General features: G+C 38.7%; 1 protein-coding gene and 1 pseudogene across 3 annotated transcripts in view; one reads left to right on the top strand and one right to left on the bottom strand.

Annotated features, from left to right (window-relative positions):
• Window positions 1-4511, top strand: part of RWDD3 (RWD domain containing 3) — a 55010-nt gene extending 50499 nt beyond the window's left edge. For all 3 annotated transcript variants that reach the window (XM_064588775.1, XM_064588774.1, XM_064588773.1), the window contains exons 2-4: window positions 1521-2008; window positions 3807-3922; window positions 4021-4511. In XM_064588775.1, the coding sequence (XP_064444845.1) occupies window positions 1521-2008; window positions 3807-3922; window positions 4021-4135 (719 nt within the window). In that variant the 3' untranslated portion in view covers window positions 4136-4511. The remainder of the gene's footprint in view (window positions 1-1520; window positions 2009-3806; window positions 3923-4020) is intronic.
• Window positions 4512-13065: 8554 nt separating this feature from the next.
• On the bottom strand, window positions 13066-13513 carry LOC123858302 (large ribosomal subunit protein eL31-like; annotated as a pseudogene).
• Between the last annotated feature and the right edge of the window lie 11158 nt (window positions 13514-24671).

Here is a 24671-nt window from a genome sequence, read left to right as displayed (position 1 = left end):
GCCTCCCCTATGAAGGAGAAAGTGGGCTCCCTAAAGGATTTCTGGAGAGTTTATTCAGCCTATTGGTCATATGTTGTCTGTAGGTATTTATGGTGCCCATTTCACATAGTGAAGTGTACTGATCTAACTGACATATAGGGACCCTATTTAATAATAAAATATTAAAAAAATAAGGAACTGGGTGGAAGAAAGAAGGGTTTTGAGAAACATGATGGATTGTAGAGGAATGTACTAAATTAGGTCTGGAAAATTTTTCTTTATACAGTACCCATTTTACTCATGTAAACACATTTTAGTTGTATCATTTTAATGTGGTCTTCATAATGGTTGCTATCTGTGTTTCAGGGTGGTGTCTTAAAATAGTAGTACTTTGCATCTGATACCAAAGAGTCTATTAAAGCAACAACAACAAAAACCTTTTTGTAGCATATGTGTTTGGTCCCGTGTGAATCAACATCTGTAACAAGAGCTTTTATATAAATGGAATCAGATGGCTAGACAGCCATATTAATGTTCTGTTTGGTTCTTTCAAGGGGGACACAGTCAGGTTCCAGTTGTTGAGGCTATTGAGCAGCAATCCAGGTATGAAAATGAGGAAGGTTTGCCTGCCTCTCTCGTGAAGGAGGATGGAACAAGGGCATGTGGTGAAAGAAGTAGGGGTAGAGAGAGGCAAGTTAGCTTCAAAGAGATTCGTCTGCACCCAGTTCTGTTCTACTCTGCTCTTCTGATCTGTGTGCTTCTGCCCCCTGCAGAATGAATCAGCCTGACGTTTTATCAACTTTTTGAAAAGTGGGGTGAAGCGGTGTGGAACACATCAGAGGGGTGAAGTCGAGCAAATCTGAAAGGGAGCAGTGTTTCATCTCCTAGCCTGTGTGTGCTTCCCTCCTCCTCCTCGTGGAGCTAGAGAGGGCTGAATTGATGTCCGTCCCATTTTAGTTCATCCTGCTACCTTCATGTTACACTGATACTAATACATTTGAAGTCAGAAAAGAGCGGGCCAGGCAGTTACTGTCTCATGCACAGTCATCAGTTTCTCGGGCCCTGCAGCCACACAGCATTCCAGTGTTTGCTTTGACTTGGTTTTGCAACACGATGACCTTCCTTGGACGCGCTGTGTAACTTTTAAATTAATCACTGATTTTATAGATATGCAACACTCTTTCTCTGAATGTTCATGTGAGTTTATTTTGAGTTTCCAGAATTAGAACTAAGTGAGGGTAGAAAAAAATTGTGTGATGAGAAGCCATTCTGGTAAACCTGAATAAAAATGGGGCAATGGCGAATGTAAATGCCACAGAAGCCCTGGGTGCTGGGATACAGGATTCCATGAGTATATGTGTATGGTTGAAGGAGATAATCTGTAAATCAGGGCTCTCTTGGGATTATGTGTCTCCATTGTAAAGTAACTCCAGTTTTCTCATGAAACATAAATTGACATCGGAAACGAAAATTTTAACTTCTTAGTGTGCCATTCAAATCGAATTATGTATAGCTAATCATTATTTTTGGATGCTTTCCAGAGACAGATGGGACCGTGTTCAGAATTCTCACAAAAGCTGAAGGACTTACGGGTGCGGATGTACCTTTAGAATTGGTGTTCCATTTGCCACTCAATTACCCTTCGTGTCTACCTGGTATCTCGGTTCACTCCGAACACCTGACCCGGGCCCAGTCCGTGACTGTGAAAGAGAAGTTACTTAAGCAAGCAGAGAACCTTTTGTCGGAACCTATGGTTCACGAGCTGGTTCTCTGGATTCAGCAGAATCTCAGGCACGTCCTCAACCAACCAGACACTGGAAGTGGCAGTGCAAAGTGTACTTTTGCAACAGGCACGATTGTGGATGATGGACTGTGGCTAACTCTTGTGCATTTAGATCACATGAGAGCAAAGACCAAATATGTCAAAACTGTTGAGAAGTGGGCTTCCGATTTAAAGCTGACAGGAAGACTGATGTTCCTGGGTAAAATAATACTGATTTTACTACAAGGAGCCAGAAGCAATATCAAGGTGCCAAAAAGTTTAATGTTGAATATGAATTTGGCTATTTTCTGCTAAAATGGTGTGTCTGTAAGTGTGTTTTGTGACAATGGGACAGATTAATCATTAAGATGTTAATGGATCTCCATTTTTTAAAGAATGTCTCTATTTCCTAATTACATCTACAAACTTGCAAAGCTTGAAGAATAAGTAAATTATATCTTAAAAATTATTCCACATAATGAAAGGGATAGGTCATTAAAAAAAAATCTCTGTGGTATGTGAATGTTTGTTTCTCTAATTAGCTTTGCACCTCAACTTTGTAAATGTGCACTAAAAGTTTGTGCATATTTGTATCTCATCCCTCAGGCACAGCAAGGTGTCTGTTTGTGGGTAGTGTGTAAAAGTTTTAACTTTTTGGCAGTTAAAAACACATCCTGACACTTTAATTTGGCTTCTCTAACACCTGGAAAGCGGAGCTGGTCCCTCGTAACCAGGATTTAGTGTTAGTGGAAGAGGTAGCTTCCTTAGGCTGTCAGCTTGTCACCTCCTACCTAACTTTTGCTTTCCACCTGACTTGTCTCAGCAGCTGCTTTCGAAATCATCATCTTCTTCAGATTCTCCAAGTTCGCATGCTCAACTCATCTAACCTGTTTTATGTGGGACCAGACGAGGAAAGCTGCTTATTAATATTTTAAATCTTGAAAGCGCTACAAATCACTTAATAGGTTTATGCTTTCAAATGGGTTGGGTCAAGAATACTTACAATTGAATTTATTCAAAACAGACTTAGCTTGCACAACCTATAATCTGAAAGATTTGTAGAATAACTACCTAGCTTTTTCAGGATGAGCGCTTCTCACAATACTTATTTAGCATTTGGTTCACCAGATTAGTGCTGGCGTTGTAGCATATAGATACCACAAATAATTAAAGTTTAATTTAAATCTTGGTTTGAGGTCTGACCAAAGAACCAGATATTGCAAGGTGATCTATAGTATATCTATAAAATTTGACATTTTGGGTAAACTCCTGGCTGACAAAATGAATACCAATTAATTTCCTTGTTCATATTTCCCTAAAAGGCTCAGATTTTTCTTTAAGCCAGCTCAGGAATGTTAGGCTAAGTGCAGTTGTTTTGCAAATGTTGTTACTCAGGTTGGATCCATCAATTAATTAACAAGTACTTACTCGTATGACTAGAACTTTGCTAATGTGCAAAATTAATACTTTTTATTTAAAGAGTTTTTTCCTTTTTATGAGCTTTCCCTAAAGTGCCATTTAATGTAAATATCTCTGTTAAATTTTTTAAGATTATATATCAGGATTGAGAATTTCAGGTACATATTTATAGATGCCATCCAATTTGGAATGGTCAGTGCTGTGTGCCTGTTAAGTTCTTTCAGACACAAAAGTAGTCATAATACTGCCACTAGCTGGTACTATTAATTGTGCCATAGCAATGTGTTGCCGGGCTGACCTCTGAGCACTTTGCATGTATTAACTCATTTAATCATCACAGCTTCCCGTAAGGTAGGTGCCGTTCTGAGTACCATTTTGTGGAGTAGGTTCCTGAGGCACAGAGGGCTTAGCCTGGAATCAGATCTAGTTGGCCTCGAAGTCCAGATTTAAACCTTCTACCAACACATTCTGCTGCCTGGTATAGGAAGACACTGTAGCCCTCTTACTGCTGGATTCAGAAAGAGAGTACTCTAGGCAGGAAAATAAGCCTGTAGGAAAATAAGCCTGCAGGTTCTTGGCTCCTTTAAAACTAGGACTTGGAGATTCAGAGTAAGATATGTATTTAATGTACTGATTTATCATTTAGGAGTACCTGATTCTTCAGAAAACCTCCAAAGTAGATGTGGACTCAAGTGGAAAGAAATGCAAAGAGAAAATGATTAGTGTACTGTTTGAAACAAAAGTACAGACAGAACACAAAAGGTATAATTTACTACTATTGCAGATGGAAAAGTAACTGAATCGATAATTATACTCTGACAAATCTAGGCATATTCATGAGTTTCTCTTGTATAATGCAGGTTTCTGGCATTTGAAGTCAAAGAGTATTCATCGTTGGATGAGTTACAAAAGGAATTTGAAACTGCAGGACTTAAGAAGCTTTTCTCTGAATTTGTGCTCGGGCTGGTAAAATGAAATGAAAGACAGGAATCTCTTAGTAAGACAGCAGTGGTGTTTTGTTTTGTTTTGTGTTTTACAGTGGGTTTGGGGAATGGCTAATTGAAATCCTCATAAGAAAACAATTTTAAAGTTTCTCTGAAGCAAAATGATAGACACCATTCTAACTTCAGGAAAAAAAAGCCCATTTTGTTTATGGACTATTAAACAGTAAAAACACCCATGTATTCTAATTTTTGCCAGTAAAGGCTAGGTTCAATAGATGGAATGTTATTGAAAGATAAATATAAAATGATGATGGTAAATGAGCCCTTGTGATTATATAGAGGATTTGTTTGGAACTGTGCAATTTTCTGGCCAATTTTCTTGTAATTAAATGAATTTTTTTTTTAAAGATTTGTTTTCATGTTTACTTTTTTTCATGTTTACATTTTTAGCGTTTGATCACGATTTTCCCCCATTCAGCTTATTATGTCTGATGTTTTAAGTTGAATGTTAAGAAAAATATAACACTGATTTCTTTGTGAAAGTGCATAAACTGTTAGTTTAAATACAAACCAAAGAAGTTCTATAGAATGTGATTTTTGATCACTTTCTTTGGGGTCCTAGATAGCATGGTACTTGTTAGTTGTAGGATTAGAGAGTCAATTTAAATTAAAATTCTTATTATTTTTTGCGGGGGCAGATGGAGAGGGAGAGAGAGAATCTTAAGCAGGCTCCATGCTCAGCGTAAGAGCCCAACGTGGGGCTTGATGTCACGACCCTAAGATCATGACCTGAGCCAAAATCAAGAGTCAGATGCTTAACCAACTGAGCCACCCAGGTGTGCCTTAAAATAATTTTTGGGAAAACTTAGCTTCTGGTTTTACAAGGGGAGAAATGTTTCACATAAAATGAACTTGACTTGTTTGGATGGAGGAAATGATATAGAGATACTATTTTTTATTTCTTAGGAAATCTGTTAAAATGTGATAATCTTAAAATATATTTATTATGACCCAAGGAGAGTAGAAGCCATAAAATGAAAGCTTGTATTACAATCTGTAACAAAAGTGTAAGGAGGCATTTATGTTTGAGAAAGGATATTTGTGTTCATAAAGCCAACTGTGCTTCCAAAGTAAGGGGCCAAGTGATGGAGGAAAGGCCACGCAAATCCCTCTCCTTGCAATCTGTGAAGTACAGTGGTATCATTATAAAATCATAGCTGATGGGAGACATAAGTGAGGAAACGTTGCAGCATGTGGGTAGTGTTTCTTGACAGTGCTTCTCTGGGACCATGGTGGTTCAATCTGATTGTCTCACTTTCAGGCACTCTTATAATTAAATTATACCTACCTATTGATCATCTTATGGGGTTCTAATGAGAGGATTTTTGGTTCCTTTTACCTCATTCCCGGGTGTTTATGATTTTTTCTTGGAAAACTGGTAAATGTAGTTAGGTTGTTCTATGGGAACAGCATATGGCAAGGAGAAGCTAGGCTACTGGTATGCTAAACTGAAAATAGGCTTGAAAATTTGGGGCTGGTCATTATTACTGCTTCATTTGATTTACTAAGCAAGGAGATTAAAAGTTATTGCCATCGAGGCTGTCACAGTAGAAGTAGTAGGGGGCTGGTCTGAATTTTATCACAACAGAACTGCTAGTCCTTTATTTTACCTTGAATCTTCTCTGCTCAGGTGTTTTCCATACCATGCTTTGTGGTTCTCCTCCAAACTTTTGTCTTCAGATTTGACCCTCTACCCCTAGAGAAGAACTTGAATCAGGCAAAACTGAATGTTGGTAGTGACTTTCTCCAAATTAATTAAATTTCTATTTGCTAAAATTGTGTTTAAAAAGTATTGGTTATGATTACTTTCTTGGATGTTTACATCTGAGTCTTTCACAAATATACACATCAGAATGCAAAACTAACCTTGACAGTGTTAGAGACTTATATAAATTTAACTTGACCATCTCTGAATAAAAGAAAATTTAAAATTATATGCAAAAAGTCTTTAAGAGTCTTTTTGGTATTTTATTAACTTTAGAAGAAGAGAATTGTTTCCATTGATATTTTTGCCTCAAACTCTGATGCTTTCTTTTCAGCCTGAGGTACTTATGAAAAGATAATTAGGACTTCTGGAAGAAAGAAGAGGTGAGGCCAAGGGCTGGGACCCCTGAAGGACTACACTGTAAGAGTAAGACTGAAGTATAAATAAACTAATTGTCCTAGTACTATAGCTAAACTTTGAGGATTCTGTTAGGTCCAGAAAGTCTTAAACTTTGAATTTGGATTAAAGTAGTCCATGATTCTAATGCCCCCATATCCTCCAAATCTTTGGAGGAAGATAACATTATCCTAGGTGTCAAATTTTATCTATGAGTAATTTTAAAATTCAATATCCCACAAATAATCAGAGATAATTGGACTCATGAAGAGACAAGATACTATCAGGGAGAAACAACAGAAATAACAGACAATAGAAATAGACCCACAGGGACTCTACATGCTGAAATTATTAGACATAGATCATGGAACAGTTATGCTTAGTATGTTCTAGTAGACAAAAGCCAAACTTGGAACTGGTATTAGAAACTGTAAAAGGTGATATGGTATATTTGTATTTGAAAAACAACAAAACAAAAAAACAAAACAAACAAATTCTAGAACTGAAAAATATAAAAATTAAAGGACTGGTTAATGAGTTAAAGCCCAATTAGAAAATTAGAAACCAGCTTAGGTATTTCAAACTGAATTTAAAACAGGAATTGGTTAGAAAGCTGGAAGAGCAAAAAGGAAAAGGAACGGGACTGGATGACAGAAAAGAAAAAGGGGAGGGTGATGCCGTCAGAGTTCAGAAATTGCCAAGAGTGTGTACCTGCTGTTGTAATTGGTCCCAGATCTGCTCACATGGTGCTGCCTGGACCAGAGCTAAAGCTGCTGATAGGTACTATCTTTTGTCTGTTGGAATTGCCACTTGGTACCACTACAGCAAATGCCAACAACTATCACGGTGCTGGTACCTGTGCTGCTTTCAGATCTTCCAGCAGTTCCTCCTATTGACCAAACCCAACAGGAATCCACCTGGCAAAGAAGTCTGGGAGATGTAGTTTGAATATCCCAACCCAGAAGAACCACAGAATATAGGAGGATGAGAGAGAGAGAGAGAGAGGGAGTGTGTGTGTGTGTGTGTGTGTGTGTGTGTGTGTGTGTGTGTGAAGTGAGAGGTGAGAGACCCGAGTACCTATAGCAAGTAACCAGCACAATCTTCCCTTTTAGCTATTAAGCATTCCCACATACTCCCTACCCATATTTAAATTTCTGGACAATTATTATGCTTCCATCCATGCAGATTTAACTATTTTTTGTACAAAAGAAGAGATTTTCACCTTTTCCCCCAAAGGGGGAGAACTAAAGTCCCATCAGTTACTATTATACTCACTGGTGTTAATTCTAGTTCAATTACAATTCCACAATTCCCCCTGGATATTCTGTAAACCCAAAGATGAAACTGTAAAGTTCACCACCACCACCATCTCTTACATAACTTGAGGGAAGGAAAGGGAAGAACTTGAGGGAAGAGGGAAGGAAAAATAGTTAATATATACAAAGATATACAGAACAAGCAATGAAACAAATTTTCATGAGTACTTTGGTACTTATTTCTACAACTGGTCAGGAAACTACAGCTGATATTTATAACTTCTTCCTCTACTCCATTCTTTGCTTTTGGTCAGTACTTTCACTGGTCAAGGCTCTCTACCTAGTATGGTGGCCAAAATTTCATTTTGGAAGGATCTAACTCCTCAGTAGTTGAGTTGCTTATTAACTGTGACTATTGAACAAGAAATATTAAGAGGCAACCCAACAGAGAATTCCCTGGGCTCCTGACATAGTTCTTGTTGACCTCATTGTGTATCAGTAACCCAATTTTGCTGTGATAATCAGGATCAATCACCCCAGCCATTATGGGAACCTCTTTCTTTGCTTGTTGGTTTAGTATCATAAGGAGCCTAATATATTCAAGTGTCAATCTCAACTTCTAATTCATTTGAACCATTTTGTGTGCCCTGGTAGAAACATTCTTTCCATGGGAACTAACTGCCAAACCAGCATAGCCCAAGTTTACAGAGATGGGAATAAAAAATTCTGTGAGTGGATTATTAAATATAATATGGACAGAAATCCATCCTATTGTTATTCCTTGATTTCTGGACCCTTGTATTCTGGCAGTGGGACAAATACATCTTATACTGATCACTGATTCAAAGTATTTTTTTTATCTTGTATGATAGCACCTCAACCTTTCAGAGTTTTGTCTCCCAGCTGGCCAAATAACAGTCTTTTGTAGGTCATTATATTACTTTATAAAGCTAGTCAACTTCTGGGTGATTTGGTACATGGAAAGACCTATGAATTTCATAGTCATGAGCTCATTGCTACATTTCTTTTATTGTGAAATAAATATTTCATTTAGAAGTTATATTGTGGGGGCGCCTGGGTGGCTCAGTCGTTAAGCATCTACCTTTGGCTCAGGTCATGATCCCAGGGTCCTGGGATCAAGCCCCACATCGGGCTCCCTGCTCAGCCGGGAGGCTGCTTCTCCCTCTCCCACTCCCCCTGCTTGTGTTCCCTCTCTAGCTGTCTCTCTCTCTGTGTCAAATAAATAAAATCTTAAAAAAAAAAAAGTTATATTGTGCTCTCACAATGTCTATAATATTGTGGTTGGTAGTATTATAGGAATTCATATCCAAAATAAGTATTTTATGAAGACAAATTGCTGGCCCTTCCACTAGAGAAGAGATCCAATGTGATTAGCCACTAGGCAGCTGGTATCGCCCAGGAAGTGAGGCCCTACTGGTGGCTCAGCATTGATCTCTGTTCATAGCAGGTTAGGCTCTTGGCAGTGATAACAGCAAGGTCAATATTGGTGAGAGAAATTTTATGTTGATGAGCCCATGTATAACTTCCATCCCTGCTGCCATATTTGCTTTGTAGAAAAGCCCACTGAGCAAGCACTGGGATGCTAGGGAAAGAGAGTGACTGATGTCTACAGAATGAGTCAACCTGTCCATTTGATCAATGAAGGCTTTCTCCACAGTGGTTGCCCTTTGATAAACATCACATGGGACACAAATATCCTCATACTTTGTGCTCATCCCGAGGGGTCCATTCACATATCTCTGCCCCAGATCTCCTTGTCATTAGTCTTCTGATCTCATTCTTTCAAAGTGACTGATTCCCTGGCCAATCCATTAGTCACTGCCCATGAAATACTGTAGATCTACACCATGGACATTTCTTTACCTAGACAAAGTAGACAGAAGTACTGCTCCAAGTTCTGCCCACTGAGAAGATTTTACTTTCACCTTTCAGAGACACTGTAGACTGGAATGGTAATTGCTGAAGCATATTGTGAAGAACCATCCATATCCCATGCCTGAGTTCTTTCTTCCTCAGTTAACAAGTTATGGGTACTCCCCATGACACCAAGAAGAAGCTGTGCAATAGTTGCTATAGGCATCTGAGCCACTTGATCATGTAGCTTGCCTGAGCCTTCAGGACCTGCTTGAGCTTGATCTTGTACACATCACTTCATTGTACATACTCAAGATTTCATGGATGAAATAATACCCATTTCATGATATAGGTAGCTCGGGTCACATGGTCAGTTGGTATTCCACAGTCAAGTGTTCAATCTCATCCAAGATCTAGGAACAAGCTAGGAGCTCTTTTTCAAGAGACTGATAATTATACGTAAAAGAGAGCATGGCTTTGATTTAAAACCCCAAGTTCAATTGTGCTTGTGAGGGGCTCTACATAGCATCACCACAGGCCATAACTACGTTGACCTTCACTGGGTCTTCTGGGTTGCAAGGTCCACACAGCAAGGCAGCTCGTACAGCAGTTGGGATCTGTAGCCTTTTCTTGCTCTGGGCCCCACTCAGAACAGGCAACTCCATGGGTTAATTGTCAAATGGGGCAGAAAATCACATTCAAATACAAAATATATTGCCTCCAGGATCCAAAGATGCCTAGAAAGCATTGTACTTTAGTGGCAGCTGTATAAAGGGAAGCAACATGGGATATCCTGGGATATACCTAGAAACACTGGAGCCCTAAAAACTTCATCATGCTGATGGGCTTCTGAATTTTTATGGGTTTTTATCTCTCTCTTTTGGATAAGGTATTTAGAGTACTTGCTACCTTCTGTTCACCAGGTCTAATCGGCCTGATGTTCAGAGGGATGTTAAAATGAATGAAGTCCTTGAATACTGAATTATGACCCAGAGCCAGAGAGCTGACATAGTCCCAAAGTAAAATATAGTCATGAAGTCAAAGTGTCAGGCTGTGCTTGCTAGGTAAAAACAGACCACTACTAGTGGGCTTTACAATTTGATATCGAGAAAAAGCATTTGCCAGATTCAGAGCTGGATACCAAGTACTCAGGGCTATGTTGATTTGCGGCAGGATAAGACCACATCTGGAATAGCAATTACGATTGGAGTCAATTACCTACCTAAATTTGATATTCTACAGCCATTCTCTGAGACCCATCTGCTTCTGCCAAGCCCAACTGGTGAGTTAACTGGGGATGTTATAGGAATCGCACTTGGAAAGGACAGAACATGGTCCTGGAACGATGGAGAAAAAAAATTTTGCTCCTCCCTAACATCATAACCAAGATTAATTCCAGATGGATTAGAGACCAAAATGTGAAAGGCAAAAATATTTTAGAAGAAAATACAGAAGCATATTTTCTTGACCTTCAGATCCTAGTGTTAAACAGGACACAAAAGTAACATCTTGATGGGAAAGATTGGTAAATTGGACTCCATTAAAATAAAACACTTCTGTTCATCAAAAGATATCATTAAAGATCATGGAAGGGTAAGCCACAGTATGGGAAAAGGCATTTAACATTTAGTTGATACAGATCTCATTTCCAGAATATTAACAAATACACACCCGATAGAAAAATGGACAAAAGAATCTTGACTAGATACCTCACAACTGAAAACATGCAAATGGCCAAAACAGTATGCAAAATTGCTCAATGTCATTAATAATCAGGGGGAATGCAAATTAAAACCACAATGATACCACTAGCTACCCACTAGGCGAGCTAAAATTTAAAAGTTGGATAATAACAAGAGTGGACAAAGAGGTGAAGCAAGACCAACACTGACATACCCTTGGCAGGAGTATATATTGACCCAACTACTTTGAACAAACAGTTTGATACAATCTAGAAAAACTGACAATTCCATATCCTATAACCCAGCATTTCTGCTTCTAGGTATATACCTCACAGAAACATGTGCATAAATGTGTGAGGTTACCCCTACAAGAATGTCCATAACAATATTATTTTTACTAGCCCAAATGAAGCAACCCAAACATCCATCAACACAGAATGGATAAGTAAATTGTGGTATACTCATGGCAATGGAATACGATAGAGCAAACTCAGTGAGTGAAGTATAACCACATAGAACAACGTGGATTCCTTTTATAAAAGCAAGATTGCACAAATGAAGTAAACACAAAAGAACATGTACCATATAATTCTAAAAGTTCATAAGCAGGCAAATGACACTCAATTACAGATGCATACTCACCCACTAAAACTAAAAGACAAGCAAAGAGTTGCTATAGGCATCTGAGCCACTTGATCATGTAGCTTGCCTGAGCCTTCAGGACTTGCTTGAGTTTGATCTTGCATCAAGTCAGCGTGGCAGTTACCTGTAGGGGGGAAGAATGGAATTGTGGTTGAGGTTGCATATAAAGACTTTTTTTTGGAGTTTTTTTTGCAGGGGGAGATGGCTATGTTCTACTTCCTGACCAGGTGCTCATTTCTCAGACATTTCCTTGGAGTCATTCATTAAGCTCAACTCTTACTTTATTGTATATTTCTATATTTTTTCTCTATAAAGGTGGGCTTGGCTTTTAAAAATGCCAGAGTTTTTACAATATTTTTAGTAAATAAGAAAAATATTGAAGGTAATTCTTAAATCTTTGTAAGTAATAGCAATTTCTCCAATCTTTTTTTTTTTTTTTTAAAGATTTTATTTATTTATTTGACAGACACAGCGAGAGAGGGAACACAAGCAGGGGGAGTGGGAGAGGGAGAAGCAGGCTCCCCGCAGAGCAGGGAGCCCGATGCGGGACTCGATCCCAGGACCCTGGGATCATGACCTGAGCCGAAGGCAGTCGCCCAACCAACTGAGCCACCCAGGCGCCCGCAATTTCTCCAATCTTAAAGCTTGGCTCAGCCACATAGAAAATTTGGAAGGCAGGTGCAGAAGGATAGGCTATTTTAAGTAGAGTTGTTAGGGCAATCTTCTCTAAGATTTGAACCAATACCTGAATGAAAGGGACCAAGCCGGGGAAAAGTAGGCAGCAGAGAGTTCCAGGTAGTAGGAACTCTAAAGTGCAGAAGACCCGAGGCCTGAAGGCACATGGCCTGTTTGAAATGGGTTCAGCTGAGTGAAGATTGCTGCTGCAATGGAAGCTGTACACCTGCCTTCGCATGCCAAATGATCTCCGTCTTACTTCAGGTACGCTAACTTTATGAGCCTTCTGCTTGTGAGAATTATTTTTGACCCCTTAATTTGCTATTTGCCACTTCTTTTTATACAAAAGGGAAAATGCAACATTCAAATACTTGTACACATAGAGCTATATAGGATGAAGATGTTAACAATTTTGGAATTGTGGTACGATAGCTTAATTTGTCAGTTGATGCACGGATGTCTGAATTTGATAAACGAAAAACTGCATTTCCAGTGTCACTGCTATAGAATGCGTAGGACATAACAATGAATTTGAAATAAACAGATTAAAAATAGGAGCAATTCCCCCATATTATGACAGACAAAAATGTCTACAGATGGTAAAACTGCCTGTGATGTACAAAAATGATCAAGAAATGAGAAAAGTTGGGGAATGGAATCTTCATTTTTTTTTTTTTTTTTGCAGTTTTATACCTTTATTTGACAATCAGCGATTAGTTCTCATCCACATTAACTGTCTGCAGATTTTTGAAAGTGGTGACAGGTACATAGGTAACCAGTGCGTAGAGCTTGTTTGGTGAATCTTCATCCTCGTTACGTTTTCTGGACAACCGCACACGGATACGGTATGGAACATTCCTTATTCCTTTGGCCCAGACAGCTTTGTTGAGCCTGGTGTCAATGTGCACATCTGGAGTTCCCACCTCCTTCATGGCAAATTTTCAGATCTCTTTGAGTGCCCGAGGGGCTCGCTTCTTGAAACCCACTCCATGGATGCGCTTGTGAATGTTGATGGTGTATTCTCTGGTCACTACCTCGTTGATGGCAGAACGGCCCTTCTTCTTCTCGCCACCCTTCTTCGCGGGAGCCATTCCGCCGGGCTCTGGTTGGAAAGGAAGCGGAATCTTCATTTTTGATCACTTTGTCATTTCAGCCAATCTAATGCCTAAGTCAGTTTGCTTTCCACCATTTGGTTTGGGACTGGATTGCTTTTTTCCAAACAACCTGGATCATAGATTTCAATTTCTTCAGATCACCTGAAGTGATGTTGCTTTACTCCTTCCATCCCTCTTGGATTAGTCAGGGTTCTCCAGAGAAACAGAGCCAATGGGGTATATATATTGACTTATTTTAAGGAATTGGCTCATGGAGGCTGGCAAACCCCAAATTTGCGGAATGAGCTGGCAGGCTGAGACTTAGTAAGGGCGGATGTTGTAGTTTGTGTTGAAGGCCGTCAGTGTGGAGCCCCAGGGAAGAGCCAGTGATGCAGCTGAAGTCTGTAGGCAGTCTCCTGGCAGGATTCCCTCTTGCTTGGGGGAGGTCAGCCTTTTGTTCTAGTCCCATTTTCAGTGATTGGATGAGGTCCACCCACAGTATGGAGGGCAATCTGCTTTCTTAAAGTCCCCAGATTTAAATGCAAATCTCACCCTGAAACACCCTCACAGGACTATCCAGAATGATGTCTGGCCAAATATGCAGGCAATGTGGTGCAGCCAAGTTGACACATACAATTAGCCAACACACCTCTCAAGAAGCCATCCATAGCTTTGCTTTTGGAGGAGAGGAATGTGGCTTTCAGTTCATAGCTGCTTAACTCACTGTGGTCTCTTCTTACCATGTACCAAGGCTACAAAACATTAAAGACCGATATGAATCTGTAGTAGCATTGGTAAGAAAGATACCGTTTACAAAACAAGTTAACTTGACAAACTGTAGTTTTCTTTGGCCTGAATGGCTCCGCTTGAGTCAGAACTGGCCACAGTAATAAATTCCACAAAAAGCTACGTTTCTACTAGCCTGGGAGTATAAAAAATGTAGACTCAAAGATGTATATTGATATATATATATTTTAAGTGAACTCACCTGCTTTGGGACATCTTTCTAGAGCTCTAAACTTGTGTTTGCTCAGTTCATTGTTATGAAGTATTATTAGGAGGGAATTCTGGAATTGTATTCCTTTTTTTGTGAACTCCAACCTAGTTTTTTCCTGATGTGTTTGACAATCCTGTTTCTCCATCACCGGGGGAAGATTAGCCTCTGCTAATCTTTAGCAATAGACCTTTATTGCAAGTAGGAAAGCTGTGTTGCAAAGTGCTAGTGATTTCCAAATTTCCATGCATGGAGTTTTTCACTTCTTTGTTACTTGGGAATTTTATCCATTTGCATATCCCCTCTCTATGGCTGTGGCTCAAGTTTACCCCTCAGGTCCTGACTTCTCCCCTGATCTCTACACACCCATTTCTAACTGCCTGATGTTACAACCTAGATGTCCTGCCAACACCTTAAATCCACTATGATTAAAACAAATGATCCCATTTTTGTTGTTGATATTGTTACCAAAACTGTCACTGGGCTCCCACAATTAATCTTGGATTTTCCATGGACTTCTTCCTCACTTCTTTGCATCCAATTAGCTGCCAAATCTAGATCCTACTGATTCTTATATTCTCCCATCTTTTCCGTTCTCACGGATACACTGTATGTCAGGTTCTTTTTTTTTCTGGCCAGGACTATTGGAAGTCTCCAATCTAGTATGCTCATCTCTGTTCTCCCCCTGACCCATCCGATACATTAATAATCCCTCATATAAAACTTGGGGTCAGATGTGTTTCAGAATGCAGATTTTTCTATTCCATTGTTGGAGTTTTAGAAAGGTAATGCGGAGAAGATACTTTATGTTACAAAGTCTCCCTAATGGGAACTGGGGTAATGTCCTGTAGTCAAATCTTGTTTTTCTGCAGTGAAGTGTATGAATATTCACTTTAAGCAGGATAAATAAAAAGTATAAATGGTCTTGTATTGTTCATGTTAAACTTTAATGTCAAATGAGTTCAGATAAGATTGGCTTTTGCCTCCAGGCAGAGTATCAAAAAAGAACCAAAACAACGTCCTGCATTTTTGATTTTTAGAACTTTTGCTTTTGGAATTGTGGAAAAGACTTCGTAGATCTGGACTAGGTAAATCTTCCTCAGGTAACCCTATCACTCCCATTTCCTACTGGGTGAGTTGTAAACTCTTCATTCTGCTATTTTCAAATATCTTCTCAATTTGTCCACAAAGCATTGTTTTCTGGTTTTATCTTCCACTTATCTTCTACATATCCTTTTGACCTACCTAAACTGGTTAATACTTCTTATTTTTTCTTCTGTGTATATTCAGGCTCATCCCTCTTCCTGAAATGTCCTTTCCTCTTGTCCATTCTTCTGCCAACTATCTATTGATCTTTTTTCTGTTTTCAGAATGTTTCCCTCTATAAACTGTTTGATCAGTAATTGTTGTTTGGTCTAAATTCTTGTAGCAAGCTTTAATTTTCCCATATGGAAATGAGAATGATCCCACTTCCTTACCCCTTAGACTTATCAGTGGATTAAATAATGTTACAAATGCACCTAGCACGGTGTTAGACCCACAGTAGGACTCAGTTGAGGTTAGTTCTTCCTTTTCCTTCTTCTGCTTTTTCTTCCTTGCTTTTCTTTTTTTTAGGATTTTATTTATTTATTTGACAGAGAGAGAGAGAGACAGAGAGAGAGAGACAGAGAGACAGAGAGAAGCAGACTCCCGACTGAGTATGGAGCCCGATGTGGGGCTCGATCCCAGGACCCTGGGATCACGACCTGAGCCGAAGCCAGATGCTTAACAACTGAGCCACCCAGGCACCCCTTCCTTGATTTTTCCTAGTATATTCTGTACTTCATGTTACAGTTTTAAATGTGCTTTTATTGTCCCCACTACTAGATTGGAAGTTTTCTGAGGGTAGAAACTTGCTTATTAGAAGCTCAGTAAATATTGAGTTATGTGAAATGAATACAGATGGTGTTGCTAGAGAAATTTCAACTCCTCCTTTGGATTCTGGAAAAGACTTATTTGTGTGTCTATGAATATACATTTAAAAACTCAAAACCAAACCAAACCTATGATCACAGGACCCATCTTGATGTTTAGTGTCATAATTTCTGTTTCAGGGGAATTCTGAATGTCCAGAGCCCCTGTAAGGGACACTGCCCACCCAGATCATGGCAAGCCTCAGGGCCTAGAGGAGCACGCTCTTTCTGGTACACTAACAGCAGCCATTGGGAGACCTAGTCAGAAACCAGTGGGCAGACTGACTAACACAGTTCTTCCGCACTGGTGAGATACAGTGCTCACTCGTATGGAGCCTGGATCGTGGGAGAGCATAGATTCTGTTCCTATGCTATTTCTTGGGGCCCACTGGAGGGTCCCGGGGCCCCCTCAGGGAGGGGAAGGTCTCTGAATACCACCTTTGCTTTTGTGCACTTGGTCCTTTCAGGTTGGTTGTGCTTATCTCCAGGCTCTGCTGTCTCTCTCCCCAAATGATCTCCTCTAAAATCCCTTTCGCCGCCCCCTCCCCTGCCCAGAGAATATTATGTCCCCGGGAAAGAGAAAAGCTAGTGGTGGTAGAGGTCACTAGGTGTTTACCTAATTTCCATTTAACCTCCTTTCTTAATAAATTTTTCTTAGTAATTTTCTAAGTAATTTCTTAGGAATTTTTACCTGGGTACATTACTATCTAGAATAAAAACTATATTTTGCAGCTCCCCTTGAAGCTAGTTATGGCCATAAGACTAAATTCAGAGTAAAGGAAAGTGCTGTGTGACTTCCAGGAAGGCTCTTCAGGGTGCTGACTCACTCTGAGCCGCGCCTGGGCGCTTCCTCCCTTTGCCGCCTGGACAGTGGACACAGTGGCTGAAAGGCCAGTGGCAATCTTGGATGACGAGGAGAGCTTGAGGGTGAAAATGGAGCTGAAAATAGGAGCTACCTTCTAAATGCTTTTTTAATGTCAAAGAATATACCTTTTTGGCTTTCGGCCCCATCTTCAGTTTTCTATCATATGCCATCCAATCCAGCCCTGAAGGATCTGAAGATTGAACCTAGTAAAATAATAGAAGCTAAAACGTGACTGATTGTGAATTAGTCCAGATCCCTTAGTTATGGCTTCAGTTTGTTGCCTGGAGTTCTTAGAAACCTAGATTTTCCTAATTCGAAGTAAGATTTCAAAACATGTAGCCTAAGAATTTCATTCTTTTGTTTACCTGTGTTCAGCTTCAACAGCCATTTCCTGTCGTTAGAGGAGGTGGGAGGCCCAAGCTGTTTGGGCTGGGTAAGGGATACAAGAACGTGTGAGGGGGAATGTGTGTGCGAAATACCATCCCACATCATATCCTATAGATAAATATGCTTTTACTGTTTTCAGGGAAATATCACCTTGGCACGTTTGTAGTTTATGTTCCCACGTTTTAATAAAGTACACATCGATTTGGTGTGCTTTTGTTTTTTTTTTAAGATTTTATGTATTTGTTAGAGAGAGAGCGAGCGTGCACACACAAGCAAGGGGAGCTGCAGGCAGAGGGAGAAGCAGACTCCTGGCTGAGCAGGGAGCCCAATGCGGGACTCAATCCCAGCACCGTGGGATCATGACCCGAGCCAAAGGCAGATGCTTAACCAACTGAGCCACTCAGGCGCCCCAATGTGTGGGCTTTCATTTTTGTTGTTATCATCTTTCTGTTTCCCAGAATTATTACTAATAATTATTGGAAATTTACATGGTGCTAATATCTCCAGTCGACCTAAATGACTTAAGCTTTTTGTTTGGAGTTTTCCAGAAGACACAGATTCCTATGAAAATAACACGCAGGGAAAAAAAATGGAAAGAAATCTGCAGATTTAATTTTTGCTCACTTCTTGGTTTTCTTTAAGCCCACGGCTGGATTTACATCGTCAGCCCACATAAATGTGAATTCCCAAGAAATCCAAGTAGAAAGAGAATAGAGAGAAGGGCAGAATGTATTTGATTTCTTTATGGCTTGAGCTTTGTTCTAGGCCCTCAAGTATGAAGGTCTTTATATCTATTTATAAATCATCCATGTAAATCTGTGTATGAACCCACTCCATGCACCAGGGAGCATCTCAGTTAACTTGGATGAATAAGGTTCCCCATGATCCAAAGGTCAGTTCCAAGGCTCTTTTGGAAACATTTTAGAGATGAAAACATTTTAACGATGTTTTGCACTCATCTGATGAACAGAATGGATTGAACATGATCTAAGCTCGTTGCATGGGGGTCGTCACTAACAGCCCGGACTCCAGCCTCTTGCAATATAAGAAAGCTGGGTCCTGGTCTATCGAGGTGAAAGAGCCTCAGCTTCCACTTCTACTGCATGGACCCCATTGCCCTCATGTTCCTGCAAGTGTTGGTTCCTCCTTTTTCTTTCTGCTCCTTCTACTCCATTTCCCCTCTGTCTCTTTTTCCTACTCACCATTTCTGATGCTTCCCTTAATCTCTACCATCACAGAGATTGGCTGCTTATTGATTTCTTTCCTCTCTTCTTTTTTTTTTCCCCTTTTCCCCTTTGCTGTCTCTTTTCTCCCTTTCTTACCACTTCCTCCAAATTTTATGACTTTAGGGTATCACGGCTTAGGTTTTAGAGCCATCATCATCCAATGAGAGTGACAGCCAATCACAATGTGTCTTCTTAAACTTCAACTCTTTTTTCTTTTTGTTATTTCCACTCACTCACAGTTGCAGGCTTCGCAAATTCTTTTTAGGCTCATAGTTTGTTCCTGAAGGTTGACAGTGTTTGACTGCTTGACTGGGGTATCATGTATATAGAAGTCATAGACCTTAGAACTAGGAAGTTCTAGGAAGAGTTAAAAAGATAGTTTAATCCAATTCCTTTTTTTTTTTTTTTAAAGCAGGGTACTGAAGTAAGTAACTTACCTAAGAGCATTCATACATCTGGTAGCAAAACCAGGACTAAGACATAGGCCTATACATCTTCATTTGGAAGAGAATTATATTAGCTCCTTAGTCCTATATATAATACAAGGAGACCTCAAGGAGCCAAGCAAACAATTATTGTCCAATAGCTACAGTCTCCAGGGAAATATCTTCTCCATTCTGTTCTGGTGCTTTAGAGAGGAGAGAGACTCTTTATTCTTGAGTTGTAAAATTATCCCTAAATATATACTCATGTATACATTGTAAGATCATAGGGTTTCTTCACAAATGAAAGCTGTTTTCTTATGATTGCAATTATTTATGTCTGAATAGAATGTACATGACCCAATGCCTGAAACTTGCTTCATACATATTGGGTGTTTTTAACAGCTAAATGACTCTTTTTAGTCGGGAGTAAGCACTGAGTATCACAGTCTTATATTTATTTAAAAAAAAAAAACTTAAAAGCATCTTGCTATTAGAGAAATGAGCATACAATAAAAATCTTTTACATTGCATTTGCATATTTCACCTTCTCTAGAAAAGTAGAATCTGAGACTTAGAGAGAAACGTGGAGTTTTTGCTCAACTCCCTACCCAGTGCAGGAATTTTTAAAAGCTGTAATTCTGACAGATAGCCAACGTCTGCTTGAAAACCTCCGGAGCCTGGTATCACCCTTATGAGGCAGCTGTTACTGTTACTGGACAGCACAAGTGCATAAGAAGTTCCTTCTTGCACTGAGTCAGAATCTGCCTTCTTTAACTTCCAGCTTTTTATCCTAGTTCTGGCCTCTGGAGCAACACAGAATTAGTATACGATTTTCTCCATGACAGCCCTTCAAATATTTGAAAGCAGATATTATACCTTTTCTTATTCTTTGCTTCCCAAGTTGCTTGAATAATTTATCAAAAATTATAGCTTCTCTTATTCACCTGGACATTTGCCTTTCATTACATCCTCATTGGTCAAAGTCCCTCTTAAAACGTGGCACGTGGAATTGAATTCTATATTATAGATGTGGTTTAACTAGCTAGAAATCCAATAGAACTGTCATGGGTAGTGATCTGTGGGTAGTAATTTTTCACGGAAGCATCCTAAGTCCCTTAAAAGAAGGTGGCTTGTATGAAAACACTCAGTAAACTGTAAAGTGCTTTATAAATGAAAAGCTTTGTTACATTCCATTTAAAAATACAAAAAATAATCAAAGAGTTTTTTTCCCCTGTCATTAACAACGTTGATTTCAACCTTTGGGTTTACAGAGTTAGCAAAGAGGCTGCTATTTTTTCCTGGGTAAAAATGTGAAGACAATTTTAAACTCAGCCATTATGTTGTGGTACTGGTTGAACAAGTTTTAAATAATCAAGTCTCTTTGGAACATGATTTTTTTTTTAAGTGTATGATAAATGTCATTTTTAACCTGTACATACTTATTTAATGAGACAAAAGCAGAATCTCCTATTGACAAGGCATTTTAATAAGTGGAAGCATTTTCACATTCAAAGTAAAGTTTTAAATATATAATTTGTGTTTCTTCCATTTTAAAATATAAATTTTAAACTTTCATTCTACACATTTCTTTTTTAAATTTTGAGTAAAGTGGTTTATGGTTTAATATTGTCATCTAACCATTCATTCTCATTTGCTGAGTATTGATTATGTGTTAAGAACTTGAAAAAGACATTAATAAATTGTTTATCCTTCTTTCTTCACTAACCCTAGGAGACTTTTGGAAAGAATAACTTTTTATCTAAAATGCACGGCATGAATTTACATCTTGAACATTCTGACTAAGGGTTTAATACACTGCTAAATGGGATAATCTTTTTTTTTTTTTTAAAGATTTTATTTATTTATTTATTTGAGAGAGAGAGAATGAGAGACAGAGAGCACAAGAGGGAAGAGGGTCAGAGGGAGGGTCAGAGGGAGAAGCAGACCCCCTGCTGAGCAGGGAGCCCGATGTGGGACTCCATCCCGGGACTCCAGGATCACGACCTGAGCCGAAGGCAGTCGCTTAACCAACTGACCACCCAGGCGCCCAGCTAAATGGGATAATCTCAAAACTGGCAGTAGCAGGTTACAGTTGGTAAATATAAATGCAAAATAAAAATATGAAACCCAAATGGGATAAAGGTAATGATGGGGAGCCCAGCACACTCCCTGGCACATAGCAGATTCATAATCAACATTGGCCTCATGAATACTGCCTATTAGGGGAGGATTATTTCTAATCAGGCAGTGAGCCTGGTGTGACAGCTGGAGGTTGAGTCCTGTAGATTGATGTGCCATTGCTCAAATGAGTAAGACACATTAGAGACTGCACTGTATTTTAAGACCTCATATCTCTTTCATTGAACATTATTTCTTCATTAAGAGAAATTACTACATTTTCTAAAACATGACAGTGTTGTGGTGGTTATAGTTTGATTTACAACATATGTCAAATACTCTAAAGAGCATAAATTATTTAAAAATACATAAGTACTCAGAATAAAAATCGGTTGTTCTGTACTGTCCATACTGTAAAGAAATTTATTAAAGAAAATAACCCAGTAAATCACTTCCAAGGATTATAGTATTCTGATAGCATTCTGAAAAGGCAGAATTCTGGAAAATCATCCATTTGTTGGTACATTTTTTTAAAAAATTGTGTAATTTAATAATTCTTTTTTCTTTTTACAATCCTGGTGACTGAGGGCATGTAAATTGGAGAGGACTGCTTTGTAAAATTGGATTTGGAGTCACATAATTTAAATTTATATTATTAGGTCCAAAATTTCTCTTTCTGTTGGATTTTCTTTCTTTTTAATAGTTAAAAAAAAATGTACAAGTAGGTGATCCTTTCTAGAGAAAGACTGCATTCTTTTTATATTTTGTACACTTAATCTCCCAAAGCTAGGTATTATTTGATTAAACATACAATTTATAGTTATACATAGACTGAGGAAAAATAAATATTCTAATAGCATCTAGTTGTTACTGTTTTTGGCTATATGGATGTGTGGGCTTTTGTCTCAATATTAGTGTTTTCTACACTTCATAGTATTTTCCTCCAGCAAAGAACTGTCTCTTTGCTGAGAAGGAAAAAAAAAACAACAACAAACTTGCTTACAAAATGAGGCCATTTTGCATATTAATTAGGAGGTCTTTGAACTCAGAATAAAATCCGTTAACGCTTTGGGTATGGAACAATTATGCACTCAAGGACTTTGATTTTATGCTAATAATGTGACAAGCTTTACATTTTTCTTTGTTTTGTTTGCATTCCCTAAAGATAATTTAATGCAAATAATCCATCCATATACAGCATAGAGCGTGTGGGATGGTTTCCCTATAGTTAAGATTGTATCAGCACTCCCATTATAAATCTCTATTACCCATGGTTTATAATTTAATTGAAAAAACCCACTGCAGGCAGAAACTCAACACTTAGGGTTTCAGGCTAAAAGCAGTATTTCTCTTTTTAAAAATTGCCTCCTCTCTTTAATTTCATAGTTAATGGAAATGTAAGAAGGATCATCCTGGAGCTGATTTTGAACAAAGCCAAACAGATCACTGTCTATAACTAAAATAATTTCTAAATAAAAGTAGTTGATATCTTATCATTGGCCTAATACTACAACATTTAACCAAACGAGAAGAGACCACAATGGAATCTGCTTATCCTTTCTCTACACAAAAAATACATACAAGGAGGACAAGAAAATTCTGTAAGACCAGATATCTATAAAATATATGTTTAACAGTATGGTCTGAGGCATTACATTTTTATTTGGTTTCCAAGTGCACACTTTGCGCCTTTCAGTAGATCTGGGCAAAGGCGGTGGAATCTGCTTTTTGTCAGACTGAGCTAGGAAGAGGGTGCAGGGTGGAGAGCCTCGTGCTCTGGAATTCTTTACTTTGTCTGCCATATAAATCTTATCTTCAGTTTATGCTTCAATTATCTTGATGGGATTCAGGGGTTATTTAACAGGCCCAGCAGTTTCAACCTGCTTACATGGTAGGATTGTAAAGATCAGTTTTTAGACACATGGTGGTTTTGTCATCAGCTTTTGAACCCAAATCCTGTAGTGTAGAAAGGTTAACCTGCCTGCCAGGTAATATGCAATCTCCAATCAAGACTTCACCATAGTTTTATCAACCCAGTGAGACAAAGAAACCGTGAGTTAGTTAGAACGAGATGTTCTCTATTTCCTGCAACCCATCAACCTTTTCCTATTTAATTCCTACTTGTAATGCTGCATGTGAAATATACGCCATGATCACTTAACCCTAAGCAGACATCAGAAACTTGCTTAAAGATGGTCTGGCTCTGTCTTCGCAATGCATTGTGTTTCTAAATCAGTTGCCTTTCAGATCCTAAGGGCAATTATTGAGGACAATAACACAAACTCACATCTTACAGCACTTAGCAGTGCATAAAGGGCTTCAATATATCAAATACACACAACTGCTCAGAAGTAGATAAAGCAGGGGCACCTGGGTGGCTCAGTTGGTTAAGCATCTGCCTTCGGCTCAGGTCATGTTCTCAGGGTCCTGGGATCAGCCCTGTGTTGGGCTTCCTGCTCAGCGGGAAGCCTGCTTTTCCCTTTCCCTCTGCTGCTCCCCCTGCTTGGGCTCTCTCTCTCTGTCAAATAAATAAATAAAATCTAAAAAAAAAAAAAAAAAAAAAAGAGAAAGCAGAAGCTAAGAGATTAAGTTGTGGTTAGCACTCAAAATCTGTCTTGTCTACTACTCGTTCTTCTGTGGCCCAGTGGCTCCTTAGTTCTCTTAGGAGAACTCATGTTTTTAACTTTGAGAAATAGGGTGTAGGGATACCTTGATGAGAATCCCCTGTACTTACTTGACATCTATTGTCAGAAACCATAAGGGAATTCACACTATGTCTAAGTCCAATTCTTAAAATATTCCATATTTGCTTAGATTTATAAATAAAAAACTTAGAGCCTAGGTAACATTCATATATATCTAAGCTACACAGTAAGTCGATGATGAAATAAAACAAGTATGGATTTACTGTTCCATCTCTCTGATTGAAATTATTTTTAATGTTGATATTTTGATTATATTAGAAACATCACTTAAGTATAAAGGTTATGAGAAATTCTTTTCTGAACACACGTGATTGTACAGTCTTAAGAGATTTTTGAGAAAATAGTAGATAACTATTTTCCAAGGATGGTATAAATATAGTTCTGGTAAAATGAAGCAGGGAATACACGAGGAAACTCCCTAGGGTTGCTGTGAATCTGGCAGTCCATATTTGTTATGTATAGTGAAAAGCAGATTATCTTCTGATATTTACAAAGATTCAAAGTTTTTTA

Source organism: Mirounga angustirostris, unplaced genomic scaffold, assembly GCF_029215605.1.
Source record: "Mirounga angustirostris isolate CCGP_5_RB_7025 unplaced genomic scaffold, mMirAng1.0.hap1 SCAF_4, whole genome shotgun sequence".
Classification (NCBI taxonomy): Eukaryota; Metazoa; Chordata; class Mammalia; order Carnivora; family Phocidae; genus Mirounga; species Mirounga angustirostris.
Note: the sequence above shows the minus strand (reverse complement) of the source record. Positions and strands in the feature narration are given on the sequence as shown.